This window comes from Colletotrichum aenigma (assembly GCF_013390185.1).
Source record: "Colletotrichum aenigma strain Cg56 chromosome Unknown KSG_Cg56_contig06, whole genome shotgun sequence".
Taxonomy (NCBI): domain Eukaryota; kingdom Fungi; phylum Ascomycota; class Sordariomycetes; order Glomerellales; family Glomerellaceae; genus Colletotrichum; species Colletotrichum aenigma.
The window spans coordinates 4192306-4209948 of NW_023500912.1; the positions used below are offsets into that span (position 1 = coordinate 4192306).

The following is a 17643-nucleotide window of genomic DNA, read 5'->3' on the forward strand; positions in this document are numbered from 1 at the left end:
AGTCTGCTGACCGCAAACAAAATTTTTATTGCAGGACATTAATAGGCGCTAGGCCCTCTCCGGTCCTCCAACCTTTTTTCCCTTCAAAGAATTCCGCTAATTTCAGGCGCCTCTCATGTCAGCTACTTGAGACGGGTCTAGCCAGAACTTGAAAGCAATCAGCATCAAAACAGTCTCGGCCCGGTCACCTAACCACCTCTGCATCGCATCTCAGTTAACCGCGAACTTCGCACTCGGCCTGTTGATGCACTTTCGCTGATTAAAGCGTTGACTCTTTCATGATCGACGGGGTCTTTGAGCTAAAGCTTCAATCTAGGCCACGACTCCCCAGTCATCGCTATGCGTTCAACGCGCATCATTGCATGGCTCCTACCGTTCTTCGGGGTCGTAGCTACCCAGGCATCGTCGATAGAAACCGTCCCAACATGTGCTGTATGAGAGCCTGCGCGACTCTACCCTTCGACCTTCGACCTGTAACTGACTGAACGATAGCAACCATGCATCGCCGAAGGTTTGAACAGGACAGCCTGTCCTACGTCGAATCAGACGTGTCTGTGCCAAGATTCAAACTACATCGATTTTGTGGAAGATTGCGTTCTCGATCACTGCTTGCCAGTCAACGCCCTAGGTAAGGAAATCTCCTCCTCAGCTAGAAGCCATTAATAAGACCCGATAGCCACGCAGAACTACACATGGTACGAGTGTGGGTTTCCACTGGAAAATGATTTCACCTCGACAGCAGTTCCTCGGCTGGTCATGTTTTTCGTGCTGCCTAGTCTGTCAATAATCACCCGGATGGTCGTCAAGTTTTCACGTGTATCCGCATGGGGTGCCGACGATTTGATGATCCTGATAACCTTTGTGAGTAGGCCCGATTAGAAGTCTTACCTTATCTGACTCTCGGACGCAGGGTTTTCTAATCGCGTTCGTGCCGTTGAACGCAAATGGTAAGTAGACATAACCTCGGAACACTGCTTTGGTGTTCTCAATAGCTAACATTTACTTCTAGCGGGAAGAAGCGGTGCCGGTCAAGACATGTGGACTTTGACTGTTGATCAAATCACGGAGTATTTCAAAGTCAGTGGCTGATTTCTTACACGTGAAGCAATATCTAACACGAGATAGAACTTTTATGTCATACAAGCACTATATTACAGCACCATAGCTTTCCTAAAGGCGTCCGTTCTCTTCATGTACCTACGAATCTTCCCTGGCAAGCGGTTTCGGACAGTCCTTTGGGGCACACAAGCGTTCAACCTGGCAATCGGTGTCACATTTGTTCTTCTCGGAATATTCCAATGTCGACCCATCCACCTGGCTTGGACGGCTTGGAGAGGCGACTCCGAAAGCCGGGGCACATGCATGGACGTCGTCATCACTGCCATGGTCTACTCGGCGATCCAAGTTGGACTGGACATTTGGATGCTCATACTACCTCTCACGCAGATTCTGGGTTTGAACATGAAGTGGAGCAAGAAATTTGGGCTCATGTTTATGTTCAGCTTGGGGCTTTTGTAAGTGGCTCGAGTGAAGTCTCCAAAGTTAACTGGTCTTGGCTAACTGCTATCCTCCCACCGTAGCCTCACAGCAGCTAGCACCATCAGGCTGAAACTTCTTGTCGACTACCATCAGGGAACACACAATTTCACAGGTAATTAATTTGAGCAAGCATCTCGTCATTCCCCTTGCTAAATTGAATAACAGTGGATTCCCTACAAATTGGTACATGGTCGGACATTGAGCTTTGCGTGGGTGTTTTCACGGCATGCATACCGACCACCCGACAGTTCTTCCGCGTCTTTGTGTTCGGGAGGCCGGATGGATCAGCTAGCTTGCATTCAGAGCACATCCATGGCAGAAGTCTCGAGGGCAGACCAAAGCGGTGTACAAGGCAGGCTGCAGAGGCGGTGTACGAGCCTAGTCCGCATACACCCTGACTTGTGCTTATATATTAAATGATTCCTGGCGGCACCATTTAAGTCTAACTTGTTATGGAAGACGATTTTGCTTTTGTCCTTGTAAGATGTGTCTGATGGACGAACGCCCACCCCCTAAGCACCCTCCTCAACTTCCAGCTCAACTTCCAGCAAAAGCCGAGGAAACGTTTCGAACGGGGGCTAATTTGGCGAGGTTTATTCACAGTCTTGATATTATCAGTCACATGGTCCGTGGGTGTCAGCAACTTGCAGCCGGTGGGATGAAATATGCCTTCAACAATGGGTTATGGCCATGACGATAGGTGTGGCACCGGGACTGCCTTGTTTCAAGAGAACGGAGTATCCAATAAGGGTCGACATTGTCTTAGGTTCTCTCGACCATCCACCCATGGAGTGCACAAGGTAATATCGGCCCATCAAAAACGCCAGCTTCGTTGACTTGCCCTGGGCCCGACGCGACCTAAGTCCGGACCCCGTCGAAGAAAGATGTATGACACCAGGAATATTGCAAATGACCGTCAGACACACAACTATAAAAGCCTCCCGTCGGAATTGTATCACAAGAGGTCCAGTCTCATCATCATAATCACACTTCCAACATTCCTCTGAACTTTCGAAGAAATGAAGGTCTTCCTAACGGGCGCCAACGGCTTTTTGGGAGCTCACTGCCTGTCAGTATTTTTAGATGGCGGGTAAGGTTTAGTCACTTCCCTTGATATGAAAGCCAAAGATGGAATACTGATACATCTTTCGCGTAGTCACAATGTCGTTGTCGCGGTCAGATCGGGCTCGAAGGACCGCAATATTCTCGCTCTTCATCCCGACTCTGGACTTACGCTGTCATTCTAGACATGACAGTGGATGGAGCTTTCGACAAGGCTACTCAAGCAGAGCCAACACTGGAGGCTGTCATCCACACCGCAAGCCCTTTCCACTTCCAGTCTAAGGATGCCGAAACCGAGATGCTCAATCCGGCCATAAGAGGCACCACATCTCTTCTTAGCGCCGTCGCTGTCTATGCACCAAACGTGAAGAAGGTTGTGATTACCTCGTCCGTCGCCGCAGCGGTCAACATCAAGGCTCCCCCTCCGATCCTAACTTCTGAGATGTGGAACCCGATCACTCGAGAAGAAGCCTCGTCAAACCCATTCTTTGCATATCTTGCCAGCAAGACATTCGCAGATAGGCAGCCTGGGATTTTGTTAACAAGAAGCCCCACTTCGCCCTGTCGACGATTTTGCCGCCTCTCATCCTCGGACCGGTTGTGCACCACCTTGATAACCTTGGTTCAATCAACACTTCCAACCCGGCATTTGTCGATATCATCGAGGGCAAATGGGAGGATTCGATTTCTGCCACGGGGTCTCCTCAGTGGGTCGATGTGCGCGATGCTGCGTTCGCTCATGTCCAGGCACTGATCATGCCCGAAGCTGTTGGCAAGCGGTTTCTCCTCTACGCGGGTGACATCAGCAACGCTGCGATTGCTAGCATTGCTAAAGATAATTTCCCGGAGCTGGCTGATAAGATGCCTGAGAACATCGAGAGCGACGTGGCCGCCGCCGACGCTAGTGTTGATGCCGGGTTGTCGAAGGACATTTTGGGTGTGAAGTACCGCTCTCTGAACGACAGTGTTTTCGACTCGATCAGGTCTTTGTTGGGCCGCTGAAGGCCGTTGATGTACATAGAACCTATCTATTTGGCGTTGTTGGATTAAATTATGACTCTTCAGTTAATAGGCTCTCTCCAGCATATGGTCATTCACGCCGGTGGCCGTAGTTTGTTACCTTTCTTGCAACCGATCACTTATCTTTCATCTTCGTCGTCCGGGAAACATGAGCAATTCTGAATAGTTTCATCTACCCTGCAAGCTCGTGATGTTCCTCTAGCGCGACCGCGATCCTTTGACAGGGCTGTGGTGGAGATTTTCTGAGCACGTCATGATACCGGATATCGCGACACGTTAAAAGCGCCGCTATCGGGATAGGGAACTCGAGACTCTGTAAAAACAAATCGACATTCTTATCTGTTCTCAATGACCAGCGCGCATTTTAGGATCGTACACTCGATTCATCAAGTCCATCAAAAAAGCTCAAAGGGTAGACCAGCCATCCGAACATCATGAGTAATCCTAAACAACTCCCTCATGAGGAGACCTCACAGACGACACCTGACGCTGAAACCGCCATCATCGGGGAACAAAGCCACACGAAGCGGACATGGTATAGAACGGTATTCTTCCAGGCCACAGTCATTGGACTCTGTGCCTTCTTTGCGCCTGGGCTGTATAATGCCATGCAGTCTACTGGAGCTGGCGGGCAACAGACTCCATACCTTGTAATGTCCGTATCTAAGGCACTATGCTGTATGAAGTTATAATATGACTTAATCATAGGTCGGCCAACGCTGTTCTGGGGGTTATGATGGTTGTCTTTTGCTCAATGGGAAGCGTAATGGCTAACAAATATGGACTGAAAAATGCTTTAATTTTCGGCACAACAGGATAGTGAGTGAAAGGTAAACTCCATGTTTGGAAATATTACTGACGAAAGCCAGTGCAATTTACTCAGCGTCTTTGTACACTAACAACAGATACGGCACTGAATGGTTTGTATATCTGGGCTCTGCAGCCTGTGGCATCACAGCAGGTATCTTCTTCCCTGCCGACCTTCTCTTCACAATTTGCCGCCTGTGGACGCACATTTTGTATTGTCTTGTGAATCTGACGAAGAAATAAGGTATCTTCTGGGCAGCTGAAGGCGCAATCATGATAAGCTGTGAGTTGCGATCACAAAGAAGCGCTTCAATCTGTGTCTTGACTGACTCATCTTCCGTCAGACCCCGAAGATCAGAAGCGTGGAAGATATCTTGCGGATTGGCTTGCCTACCGTAATGTGAGTTTACCAAGGATTTCAACTCAATGGCGAACCTCGTTGCTGACGAATGCTAGGGCGGTTCAATCGTCGGTGGTGCCATCAACCTCGCTTTCAGTATGCACTGCGCCAACACATTGAAACCTGATACTGACTGGATTCAGATTCCACTGGGAAAACCACGGGAAAGTTAGATTGGAGAACATATGTTGTTTTCGTGGCCTTGCGTGAGTCGGCCGGTTCATTATGCATACGTCTTGGAGGATCCTCTGACTTGAACTGTTCTAACAGAATGCCTTGGCCCCTTCGTTGCCATGCTGCTTTCACCCCCTGAGAAGGTCCAGCGTCAAGATGGCAGAAAAGTCCCTAAGGCCGAGCAAATTCCGACGACTGCTGAGCTGAAGGCCGTTGCTAAGATTCTGGTCCGGAAAGACTTTCTTCTTGTGTAGGCAACCAATCCCTCACTTGATATCTCACCTAAAACGGAAGCACTGACTAAATATTAGCTTCCCTTTCTTCTTTTACGCCACATTTCTACTATCATACGCAGGATTGTATCTCTCGCTCTACTTCTCAGTTAGATCAAGAGCTCTTGTATTACAGTCAGCTATCTGATAGTAGGGTCTGCTAACAGAAGCTAGGGATTAACACGTAATAATAGTACACTAGGGTTATAGTCTAGGTTATAGGTTATAGGCTTTATTATAGACTAGTCTTTAGAAGCTAAAGTAATTAATTTTAGACTCTAGAAGTTATTTATAGTAAAGGTTAGCTAAACATATTCTAAGGATAAATATAAAGTTAATTACCAAAAAGTTATAGAAATCTAACTATAAATTAAACTTAAAGTTATACTATATATAAGTTCTAAATATTATTTTTATTTAGTTATTGTTTCTAACTCTAATAAGATCTATTTTTATTAAGCATAAGTTAGTTCCTATATTCTTAGTATATAGATCTAATTCTTTATTTTATTATTATATAATTTATATTATAGTTTTTCTATTTTTAAATAAATCTCTATTATTTATATAATCTTATAATATAAATATTTCTTATTTTAGCTACTTAATACTTAAATAAGTTATTAGTTTTAGATTAGAGATCTATTAATTATATTTTTGAATTTATTTAGAATATTAATATTATGTTAAGTTATATTTAAAAATAAAATTAATGTAAATTAATATTTTGTTCTATTTGCAAAGATATCTTTTATTATTTTGGTTTTAATAATATTATACTTTATATTTAGTATTTTTATATAAAATATATATATTATACAGCTAGAAGTATAGAGATTTATTAAGGTTATAAAAACCTAAAATATATTTATAATAAATTAGTAGTAGTAATAAGTTATAAGGTTTTTAAGCTTAAAGTGAAATATATTTTACTAATTAAGTTTTTAATAAAAAGGTTAAATAATTAGTATTAAAAGAAAAGATTAAGCTAGTGATATTTTATTTAATCTTTATTAAAGGTTAGCCTAAGTTTAAACTAAAATAGCTAAAATAGCTAATTATTTATTATAGATTTATATAATCTGATAGAAAGTAAAAAAGTAATATATTAAGATATTTACTTAAAATGTATAGAAGTTAGAGGATAATAATATAGTTTCTACTTTAGATATTTATAAGAATAGTATAATAGGAGATTTTTAGTTTTTAGTATTAAAAATAATCCTAATTAGTAGAGTTTTAGAATAAGTAAAAAGTTTATAGAATTTAGTTTTCTTATTCATAATAACTTATTAGTAATTTTAAAAGGCTTTTAGTTATATTTTAATATTTCTAATTAAATAAGTAGTTTTTTTATTTAGATTAGTTTACTTCCATTAGTAGTTTGATATATTTATATAGATATTATATTTATAAGTAGTTTAGAGTATTTATAAAAATAGCTAACTTAATTGAATTAGTATAAGTATATTTTTCTATTTTTAGTATTATTACTAATAGATTATAAGTTGTTCTGTTATATTAGTAATACTGTTTATTAGTTTCTATATATTATTTTTATATCTATATTTTTTCTGTTTAATAAAGCATTAGTAATTCTTTAGTTTTTCAAGGTAAATAATGATTTATTTAATTTTATATTCTAATTCACTATTTTCTATAATAATAATATTATTTATTTTTGATTTATATAGTATTAATTTAAAAAGTGAGGTGTAAAATATTAAGGAATATTTTATAGTTTCTAAGAGTTTAAATTTATAGTTAACTAATAAAATAACTTATAAGATTTTAAAAGGTCTAAGTTTTTTAAAGTTAAGCTTATTATTTAGATATTTTATTTTAATATTTTATTATATAAGATAGATACTATATCTTTTTTTTAACCTTAATCCTTTAATTCTTTATTAATTACTAAAGTATATTATCTATTATCACATAAGTTTAAGTTTTGTATATATATTATTTTAGATAGTTTTAATTTATCATATTAAAGTAATAGTTTTTATTATAACTAAACTTAGTTAAAGTTCTCTGTAAATAATAGGTTTAAATCTACAATTAAAATAGAAAAAGGACTTTTTAATATTTTCTCTAATTATACTATTATAAGTAAACTAAGTAATTAATAGTAATACTACTTAATTATTTTAGTTATAATTAATATAAATATAGAGGTAAGCTTTAAAGATTTAGTTACTTTATTTTATTTATTTATTAGTTTGTAAGTAGAATATAATAGATAATACTTGTTTAATACTAAGTTATAAAGTAATTAATTTTTAGAATTCAAAAGTAAAACTTATATCTCTATCTAATATAATTTCCTTAAATATTTTACAATTAGTAATAATATATTTAAAGAATATATAAATAAATTCCTTAGTATTGTTTGATTCTTTATATTAATTAAACACGTATATTTTATACGTTAGTTTGTAATAATAAGAATACTATTAAAATATATTTTTATGAAAGGTTTTTATAATTTTAGTAGTTTAATAATAAAGTTAAGGGATATAAAGTATTAAGTAGTTTATAGTATAAATAAAAGTTATAACAATCTATAAAGCTAGTTTTAAATCAGTTTATTTGCTAAGTAAACTTTATAATTATTAATTATTATTATAATACATTCTGTAATAAGTTTGTTTCTATATTATTATTATAGTTATTATTATAGTTATTCTTAAGTTTTTATAATTTTCTAGTAATTATATGTTAATAAGCTATAGAATTCTATAATTACTTTCTTATTTAGTTTATTACTTAAATTATCCTAAATTGTTTAGCTATTATTAGAAGTTTAGCTATTAGTATTAAGTTTTTATTGTTATATTAATTAAGAATTACTTAAGTTTAATTTAATAGTAAGATATTATAGTTCAATTATTAGTTAAAAGCGTTAGTTTTACGTTTTTTAATCTTTTTTAATACATAATTTAGATGTTAACCTTTAAGAGGAATTTTAACTATCTAATTTATTATTTATTAAATATTTTTAATATAGTAAGATATATTAAGCTTTTATAGTTTATACATATAAATATTTTATAAGTAGTTCTTAAAAGCGTAAGCTATTATTTCTTAAAAGCTTTAATAATTACTATAAACTCTTTATTATAAATCTAATAGTTAAGTTTTAGTTTATAGAGTTTATATAAAAAGAACGTATAGAGATATAAATATTCTTTTAGGTTGTATTAAAATAGTTATATTTTAAAACTGAAATCTAAAATATTTATTTTCAAGTTTAAATGATTTTTAAAACTTTAAAATCTTTAAGATAAGTTTATTAGATATATAGTTTTTAATTTTCTAAAAAGCTATGTTTTAAGCTTTGTTTTATTGAAATAATTAGGTTTTATAGCTAAAGGTTATAAAAAGTATATTAATCTTATTATAATATTTAATAAATTTCTAATAGAAATTAATTAGTCTAAAAAACCTTTATATTTGCTTAAGGTTTATTAGTAGTACCTAGTTTTTAATAGTCTAAATTGTCTTTTAGAAATAATAATAAATCTAACGTATTTTACTTTCTAAGTATAAAAAATATTTTTCTTTAGTTTAATTAAAGTTTAATATTTTAAAAAATTTATAATGTAAATTATATATGTTCTTTATATTATTTATTATAGGGGAGAAGATGAAGATATTATTAAAATAGATAATTATAAAGATATTTATAAATTTCTTAAAATCTTAGTTAATTATATTTTAAAAAGTAACTACAATATTAATAAAACTAAAAAGGATAATAAAGTATTTATAATATCCTCTATATATTTAAAAAAATAGTTTTCTATTTTTGTTCTTTTTTTATTTTAATAAAAGTATACATAATTTTAAGGTCTAACGCAATAAAATAGTTAGCTTTATAGAGAAGTTATTATAATTACTAATTAAAAATACTAAATATTAGTTTTTAATTATTATTTTATTAAATACATAATAGTTAATGTAAAGTTATAGCTTATTATCTTTCTTTAGTATAAATAGGATTAAGTTTTTTATTAGTGAAGTTAATTCTCTAATATCGTCTTTCTTAAGGTTTTTATTAAGCTATTTATTAAAAGCTTTTATCTCTATTAGATTAAATCTATAGGTTTTATTAAATTTAAACCTTTTTCTCTCTTTAATAAAGACTTTATAATTAAAATTGTTAGCACAGGTATAAGCGTATTCCGGGGCGTGGTATATGCGCCTATATAGTATAAGGTTATAGATGTGGTAATGTTATGATAAAAGGTAATAATTCTGAGCATTTATGAGCATTTAATTGTATAGATAAGAATAAGGGAACAGATGTATTGTGATGAGTCTGGTTGTTGTTGTTCGCAGGTTGCATCCTCTAGTAGGGAAAAGTGAGGGGAAAGATAACCTGGAACGTAACCTGCTAAACTGCTAATTACATAATGTGTTTACGTAACTACACGTATTACATAATCAATATTATAGTCATAAGTTATAATAAATCAAGTATTTTTATACAAGGTTTTATACCTTAAACTCTATTAGTTTATTTTATATAGAATATTAAAGTAAGTTTAGCGTTATTATTACTCTTATATTATTATTATTATTATAAAAGAATGTTATATGTTAACAAAAATGTATATATTCTAGTATTTTAGTTTTTAGTTTAGCTATAAAGAGTTTCTTATATATTTTATATTCTTTTAGAATAAACAGAAAGAGATTATTCTTTTAGTTAAGATCTATTATTATTAATAATTTTAATATAACTTCTTTTATTTTAAAATAATAGATATATTGTTTTACTATTTCTTGTTATATTAGTTTATTTAAGACTTAATTTTAATAAAGCTATTTAGGGACTAAATTATTATAGTTCTAATAAAGTTAGCCTTTGTTTTAATCTATCTATAAGTTATTTATTTATAGCTAAAGTAGTTTTAATACTATATTATATATTTCTATATTAGTAATATTAAATTAGATTTTACCTTTTTAATTTAAGTAGCTTATCTTAAGAGGTGTAATTTTATTATAAATAATACCTCTTTTGTATTCAAATTCTTCTCTTTTTATTATATATAAAAATATAAGCGTTCTTTTTCTCTTTATTATATTTCTAGCTAATTAATAGCTTAAGAAATAACAAAAGCTACTTTAGCTTTACTATTAATTAGTATAAGCGTTATCTATTAATTAATAATAACTTTAAAGTTAAACTTATTTTCATATTCTTATAGTATCTAATAGATAGATTTCATATTCATCACCTATTATAATCCTTCTTTAGTAAGTAAATCTAGTTTTTTAAATATTTGAGTTATTTAAAGTAAATAATTTACTTATTTTCTTATACTACTTTAATAAAACTATTTTTATAGACCCTAACTTATAGAGGTTTAAGTCTAATTTTATTAATTCTCTAGGTATATACCTATTCTTAATAGTATATTTAGTATTTATGTTATTAGTATTTATCCTATTTTATATTATTATCATACTGATATCCTATAAGAAACTTAAGACTAGATTAGAAAACTATAAAGTTATCTTTAAGTAATATTATAGTCTATCTAAGTTTAATAGAAGTTAAATAAATCTTATAGATAAACTTATTATTATATCTTTTAGGGTAGAACTAATAGTTATATATTTCTCTTACATATTCTTCATATTTAGTATAGAAATATTAAAGCTATGAGAGAGTTAAATAGAGTTAATAGTTACTTTTTAGTATAAAACAGTTTTCTATATATAGTTAAAAAGTATAATCTTAGTTTTACTAAACTATAGAGATGTTATAAAAATAGTATTACTATTTATCTTAAAATATATTAACTTCTTAATACTTTAGTAGTTATTTAGTTCTAATCTTTTAGTTATTAAACCCTCTTTTAAAGCTAAAATTCTTTATATTAAAAGTAAACTTATAAGTAATCTCTATTTAAATATATTAATAGGTAATATTATAAAGTTAATTTAAATTATGAAGTAATCTTTTACTTTCTCTAAACGTCTAGTTACTAGTTATACTAAGTAGTTATTATTCTATCAAGGAGTTACATTAGTATTCTAGTTCCTTATTAGATTCTTTTTTAACTTATTCTTCTATTTTTAGTTAATTTATGCAATTTGTGCGGGGTTTCTATAGGTATATTTCTATTATGTTATATATAAAAGTATTACTCTAAATTAGTTTTCTTATAGGGGGTTATAAGGTTCTTTTTAGATTTATTCTAGATATATGCCTTCAGCTACTTAAAAACGTACAAGTTTTTATTTATTATCCCTTTTATGTTTCTATTTATAGTATTACTATAATTTCATATGTTTTAGGTATTAGATCTACAGCATTTCGTTAACCTATTTTACTAGTTTCCTAGCGATTTTACTGTTATTAGTATGCATTATTATTAATGTTTTGAAGTAAGTATTTAGGACAGTTATATTATAGCTAAATTGTTTAAAGTTGCTATTTTTAGAGTAACATTCTAATATTTCTTTATTTTTAAAGTAGATTTAACAGTTATTATTATAATGTTTAGTCTATAATAAAGATATATAAAAAGTTTTTAAGATTATATTAACTTATCAAGGTTATTTAGCTATTAATTTCTATAGAAGCTTTTTAAGTTATTTATAATCCCTAGCGATATATTCTTATTAGGTATAATTATAAGATTTAGAGTTCTAAAGTTTCTTACTAATTAGTTTAATTATTATATTAAGGTTTATAAGTTTAGTATATTATTTATAAGTAGTATTTTATTAAATATTACTTTAGTTATTATAAGGTTTGTTATCCCTCTGCTAGTTATTAATTTTGATAATAAGGTTAATATACTATAAGAAATGATTCGAGTAATTAATCTTAATAATTTTATCCTTAACACTATCTTTAAGGTTTTAATAGAATATAAAGATCTTAGTTTCCTCTATAAAAACAAGTTAGATACTTAGTTATTTAAAAGTTATAGTAAAGTTTTTAGTAGATTTAGTTTACTTAAGTTATATTAGTTTATGCTTAATTTATCGTTTTTTATTAAGATCCTAGAAGAAAGAGAAAAAAGCGTCTTTAAATCTTTAAAAACTACTATACATATTATAGATTTTACTAAAGTACTTATTTAATATCTTATACTTAAGGAATCCTTTTTAGATAAGCTTAAACTACTTCAAAACTTATCCTTAAAGATAAATAGCTATATATACTACTTTTTTAGTCTAATTAATAAAATCTCTATAGTAAAAGTTTTAGTAATTTTTAATTCAAATTAAGAATAACTTAAGAAATCTAGAGGTATTACTATAAATAATAAAGGTAATAAGTTTAAATTTCTTTTATCTACTTACTAAAGTAGTTATTATATAAGTAGTAGTATAAAGAGTTTAGATTTCTTTTTAGAGTTCTATGATATTAATCTTATTGTTAATAAATTATTTTTAGAGTTAGAGAACTTTATTTTCAAGGTTTATAATATATTAAAAGCTGTTATTAAACTATTATATTATAATTTTAAAGTTCTGAAACTTAGTAGCTATTTTATTATATATAGTTTAGATTTTAGTAATATTATTATTTCTTTTTTTAACTCTAGCTTAAAGCTAGTTATAAGTTTTCTTTTCAAAAGTAACCTTATTATTTAAGTTTATAGCTATTAAAGCTCCTTTTAGTTTTTTAGCTAGATTTTTAGTAGGCTATTTAGAAAAAAAAAGAGTTTCCTAAAGTAGATAACTTAGTAGAAGCGTGAGAAGATATTATTATTTAATACTATTAGTAGGAACTAATAGTTAACTTATTAAATGAAAGTAATTAAAGTGTTATAGTTAGCTACTTAATAGTAAGGTCTACTAATAAAAGCTAGGGATTAATATATAATAATAATATACTAAAGTTATAGTCTAAATTATAAGTTATAAGTTTTATTATGAATTATTCTTTAGAAGCTAAAATGATTAATTTTAAACTCTATAAGTTATTTATAATAAAAGGTAGCTAAATATATCCTAAAGATAAATATAAAATTAGTTACTAAAAAGCTATAGAAGTCTAATTATAAACTAGGTTTAAAATTATATTATATATAAGTTCTAAATAATATTTTTTATTTAGTTACCATTCTTAACTTTAACAAAATCTATTTTTACTAAATATAACTTTTAAATTCTCAGTATATAGACTTAATCTCTTATTGTATTATTAGATAATTTATATTATAGTTTTTCTATTTCTAAGTAAATCCCTATTATTCTTATAATCCTGTAGCATAAATATCTTATCCTAGTCGCCTGACGCCTAAGTGGGTTGTTCAGCTGTTATCCTTATTTATAGGTTGTAACATCTTGCTTCCTTGGTCTCAGCATTAGCACAGATCACGGCCAATTTCTTCTTTGGCCACTTTCTAGATTAGACCAGATTCATTATCAACCAGAGAGCCAGATTTGCTTACTTCGGTATGGTGGCCCTGTTTGGTGGCACCTGGATTTGGGCGACTGTGATTCAGCGGGAGTATGGTCAACATGCCCCCGCGTTGGACTGGGCTGATCATGGCTTCGGCCGAGGCTGGGGTCTTTACATTCTGCTTCAAGTGAACTTGTGAGTATTTTATCAAGTACAGCCTGTCAGCGACACTCAAACTAAGTAAGCCATCAGTGCTCTCGCATACAACTACGGCTATTGGCTAGCTGGATACATGGCCCGAGGTCCTGCTGAGGTTATCCGTTTCACTTCAACTGTTCGCGCTGTTGAGGCAGCAGGGGGTGCCGTGGCAACTGGCATCAGCTCTACACACGCGCCTTTGCTCGCCGCTGTTGGAGTCAATTTTGGGCTGTGGGGGTTGGCACTTATCCCTACCTATATAGTCGTGAGGTCTCTCAACATCAAAAATGAGGCATCGCGTGATGAAGATGAGGTCAGCAAAAGTATACGGGAACCCTAAGGCTATGGAAGTAAGAGGCCTGCAGTGAGTACGGGGCTATTGGAACATGGGTAGCCTCTGGTGGGACAATGATGGAGTGTTGAACCCATCCAAGTTTCTCAGTACATGCATGTATATCTCACAATCAATCGCTACAAGAAATTTCTCAGAATCTATGCAGCGCGATGCGCGTTAGACTGATTAGTCAGAAAGAATGTGTGGCCTTGAATAATACATCTATAGTCGACGAAAATGGGATGACCTGCCCTTATTGGCCATTAGAGATCAGAACCAGTGCCGGCGAAGTCTAGATAATTGAGGGTCCCGTGTCGGACCGCACCCGATCTCGACCTCGCAGTGTCGTGATCTTGCAAAGCGCTGATACGTGCCGATGCAATCATTTATGGGGTCTATCGGAGCACACAATCGAGGGTACATGTTCCGTGATGCGAGGCACCGGATGATGCCATATGCCTCAAAGTCTCCTATGGCGAAGTTACTTGAAATGTCAAGCTTTGTTCCTTCTACTTCACTCCCAAATGGCGTTCAGCACAACAGCACACCAACGACAGAGACTTATTGACAAACGCCACCTTGGTGTTCAGCATTAAAGCACGAAATGGGGGAAGAATCGTGGCGTAAAGGTTTCGAAGAAGATGGATTCGCTGTTATTCCCGACATCATAAGTCAAGAAAAGGCAGTCGAATACCAAAATCGCGCTTTCGGCTGGCTCAAATCATTCGACAACTCCTCACTCGACTTACAATGCCCTTCTACATGGACGCCAGAAAATCTGCCCTTCGTTTCCGGGATCAACACTTTCAATCACTATGGAGTTGTTCACGAAAGGTTCATGTGGGACATCCGTCTCGAGCCCGGAGTAGTGGACATCTTCTCTAAAATATGGAGTAGAAACGAGCTTATTGTCTCCTTCGATGCCCTGAACATCACATTTCCGAGAAGGGCCGGCCATGTCCCCGGCGAGAAGTGGCCCCACGTTGACCAAAGCCCGTACCGAAATGGCCTACAGTGTGTGCAGGGCATCGTGAACTTATCGGAGTCTGGACCAGAAGATGGAGGCTTGACCGTGTACCCCGGTTCACATAAGGTGACGGAACAGTTCTTCCGAGAGAATACAGAGCGATCTGAGTGGACACGAAAAGATGTTTTCAGATATTCACCGGATCAGATTGCTTGGTTCGAGAAGCGAGGTTATCGTGAGCACAAAGTCATTGCAAAGCCAGGGGACCTTATCATCTGGGATTCACGACTGATCCACTTTGGCGCGGAACCTACGCCATCAAGTGACAGAATCCGGACCATAGTCTATGTTTCATACGCGCCGGCCTCATTTGCGACAGAAGAAGTGCTGGCTGCAAAAGCAGAGGCCTTCAACCGTTGGCTCGCGACCACGCATTGGCCCCACGACAATATCGTTCTGAGAACAAACCAGCCCACTCTCCCTGATGGAACTATTGATAAGAGGAGGTCCGAACCTCTTGAGAAGCCAGAGTTAAGCAATGATCTGCTGAGACTTGCTGGGATCAAGGCATACTAGCGGAGGCCTAAGAACGAGGCTGATGCAGATGGAATGAGACAACAAGCGTGTACAACTGGACTCTACGTACTTACGTATGCATTCATCATCAGCAGAACAGAAAGTAGCGTCTCCATTCTTATGAACTCACCAATTGACATCATGTACCTAATTAAGCGTAAAAAAACCCAGACACGCCAGTCATGCGACGATGCTATATGAAAATGATTCAAATACTTGACTTCAGAGTATAAATCGCTCACAAGGACAGCCCGATAGTCGTGATTGGAGGATTTAAAGGCAGAAGCAAGAACATTGCTACAAGGAGCAAATCGTACTGGAGCTGTAACTCATCACGTTTGGATCATGTGGTACCTTAGATAGTTGATATGGAAACAAACAGATCGCTTTTATTTTGGTATCAATGCCGTCCTCAGATGTGAGAACCAGCTTTTCTAACGCAAATCCCCTCCACAAACTTGACCCTTACTTGATTTGAGGGTCAAAAAGTGTGATCAAGAATAGCTTCTAACGTCGCTTATCTAGCTGTGCGGGACGAAGGCAACTCCGGCGCTGTAGCTCTTACCGCCTACAGGGGGAGTGTCCCTGCAGCTAGAGTCCGTGCCAGTGGCTCCAGCAGCCTGGCACATCTCGCGCCATTGGCAGTTGCTGTAGCCGTAGGGATGCCAGTACTTGCCGATTCTCGCACCCTCGGGTCCGATGTACTGGCACTCTTTGGCACCATCAGACCAGGCATTGACATCGATCATCTTTGCCAGCTTTGTGTCGTAGCGGTTGCAGACTGTCTGAGTTGCGGCGTCGTTGGGCTTGCCATCGGAGTTGTAGCAGTGGCAGAAGAGGTAGCCATCGCAAGCAAGCACGCTCTTGGAGAGAGCGACGAGCATAAGCGTGCCAGCAGCGGCAAGAGTAGGGAGCTGCATGATGAAGGTGGTAGTGAATGACTTTTGGGTTGTTGTAAGTGAGTGACTGGTCGTGAACGACTGAATGGTTGGAAACGAGGGAAACGAGTGTCTGTGGGGTGCACTAAGTTCTAGACTATGGCTGTCAAAGGTTCAGATGGTTTTATAGTTCACCTCTGTTTGCTCGCATTGTGCGACTGAAGTATGGTTTGCGGGACGATTCAGTTGATCCAGGGGTGAATGCTCAAATCAGATGTGATTGACAGCCCCTAATACAATCGAAACTCTATTTCTTGGGTTGTGCAAGGGTGTCATGTTAAGGTCTCATGATTCAAGCAGCAGAAAATCTCGCGGTGACGGCGACCCCGAAACCAACTGCCGCAGTGCTGGGTTACTTCGTAGAATAGTACCCCCTTCCCCACAAACCACATTGTGGGAACCGGGATGGGTAAGGGAAAATTGAATGTGATGCCTCCACAATCAACGAGCACTAATAAGCCAGACAGGCTACTTCCAAGTGTCTTGGAGAAACAAATGAATTGCCGCACTGCTACCTACAGCCCAGAATCAAAAAGACCTGTGAAAAAAAGAATTCGTGTCCAGGAAAAATGTCCACTGGACTGACTGTAGCTTCATAGGTAACTCTTCAAACTTCAGCATCAGCGATAATACCGTAAACTTGGACAATGCATGCAAGGAAGAACTAGTCCAGCAAAGCAGATGAAATATCGACTTCCGTAGCATCAGCATGATTCAATTCGCTCAAATGACAAGGTCAACTCATTGAGCAATATCGACCAATGTTCAGTGTCTATCGGTGCTGGACAGCTTGCATTGTCGTGCATTGTTACTTAGTTCGGCCCCCAAGCTACCAGCCTGGCTCCATCGCCCTCCCCGTTACCCCTGACTCCAACACATGCTACCTTATGCCGGCAGATCATAGTCAAATACTGCCCTGTCGTGAAGTCAGCGATACCTGTTTAACTCCACTGTAACCAACGGCATACTCGTCAGA

General features: G+C 34.7%; 4 protein-coding genes across 4 annotated transcripts; 3 read left to right on the top strand and 1 right to left on the bottom strand.

Annotated features, from left to right (window-relative positions):
- Positions 1 to 795: 795 nt before the first annotated feature.
- Positions 796 to 3603, top strand: azaE-5 (Ketoreductase azaE; the record flags this gene model as incomplete). Its single annotated transcript, XM_037325380.1, has 8 exons — positions 796 to 861; positions 911 to 947; positions 1010 to 1077; positions 1126 to 1514; positions 1581 to 1651; positions 1705 to 1722; positions 2787 to 3004; positions 3124 to 3603. The coding sequence occupies 8 exons, from the start codon at positions 796 to 798 to the stop codon at positions 3601 to 3603; spliced, it is 1347 nt and encodes a 448-aa protein (XP_037177201.1).
- A 1098-nt stretch (positions 3604 to 4701) lies between these two features.
- Positions 4702 to 5256, top strand: CGCA056_v010134 (UNC93-like protein; the record flags this gene model as incomplete). The annotated part of the gene is made up of 5 exons (XM_037325381.1): positions 4702 to 4711; positions 4773 to 4828; positions 4885 to 4924; positions 4972 to 5034; positions 5099 to 5256. 5 exons carry the CDS (start codon positions 4702 to 4704, stop codon positions 5254 to 5256), a joined length of 327 nt encoding a protein of 108 aa, XP_037176726.1.
- A 9534-nt stretch (positions 5257 to 14790) lies between these two features.
- Positions 14791 to 15729, top strand: CGCA056_v010135 (uncharacterized protein; the record flags this gene model as incomplete). The annotated part of the gene is made up of 1 exon (XM_037325382.1): positions 14791 to 15729. One exon carries the CDS (start codon positions 14791 to 14793, stop codon positions 15727 to 15729), a length of 939 nt encoding a protein of 312 aa, XP_037177206.1.
- Positions 15730 to 16250: 521 nt separating this feature from the next.
- On the bottom strand, positions 16251 to 16649 carry CGCA056_v010136 (uncharacterized protein; the record flags this gene model as incomplete). Its single annotated transcript, XM_037325383.1, has 1 exon — positions 16251 to 16649. The coding sequence occupies one exon, from the start codon at positions 16647 to 16649 to the stop codon at positions 16251 to 16253; it is 399 nt and encodes a 132-aa protein (XP_037176724.1).
- Positions 16650 to 17643: the final 994 nt, after the last annotated feature.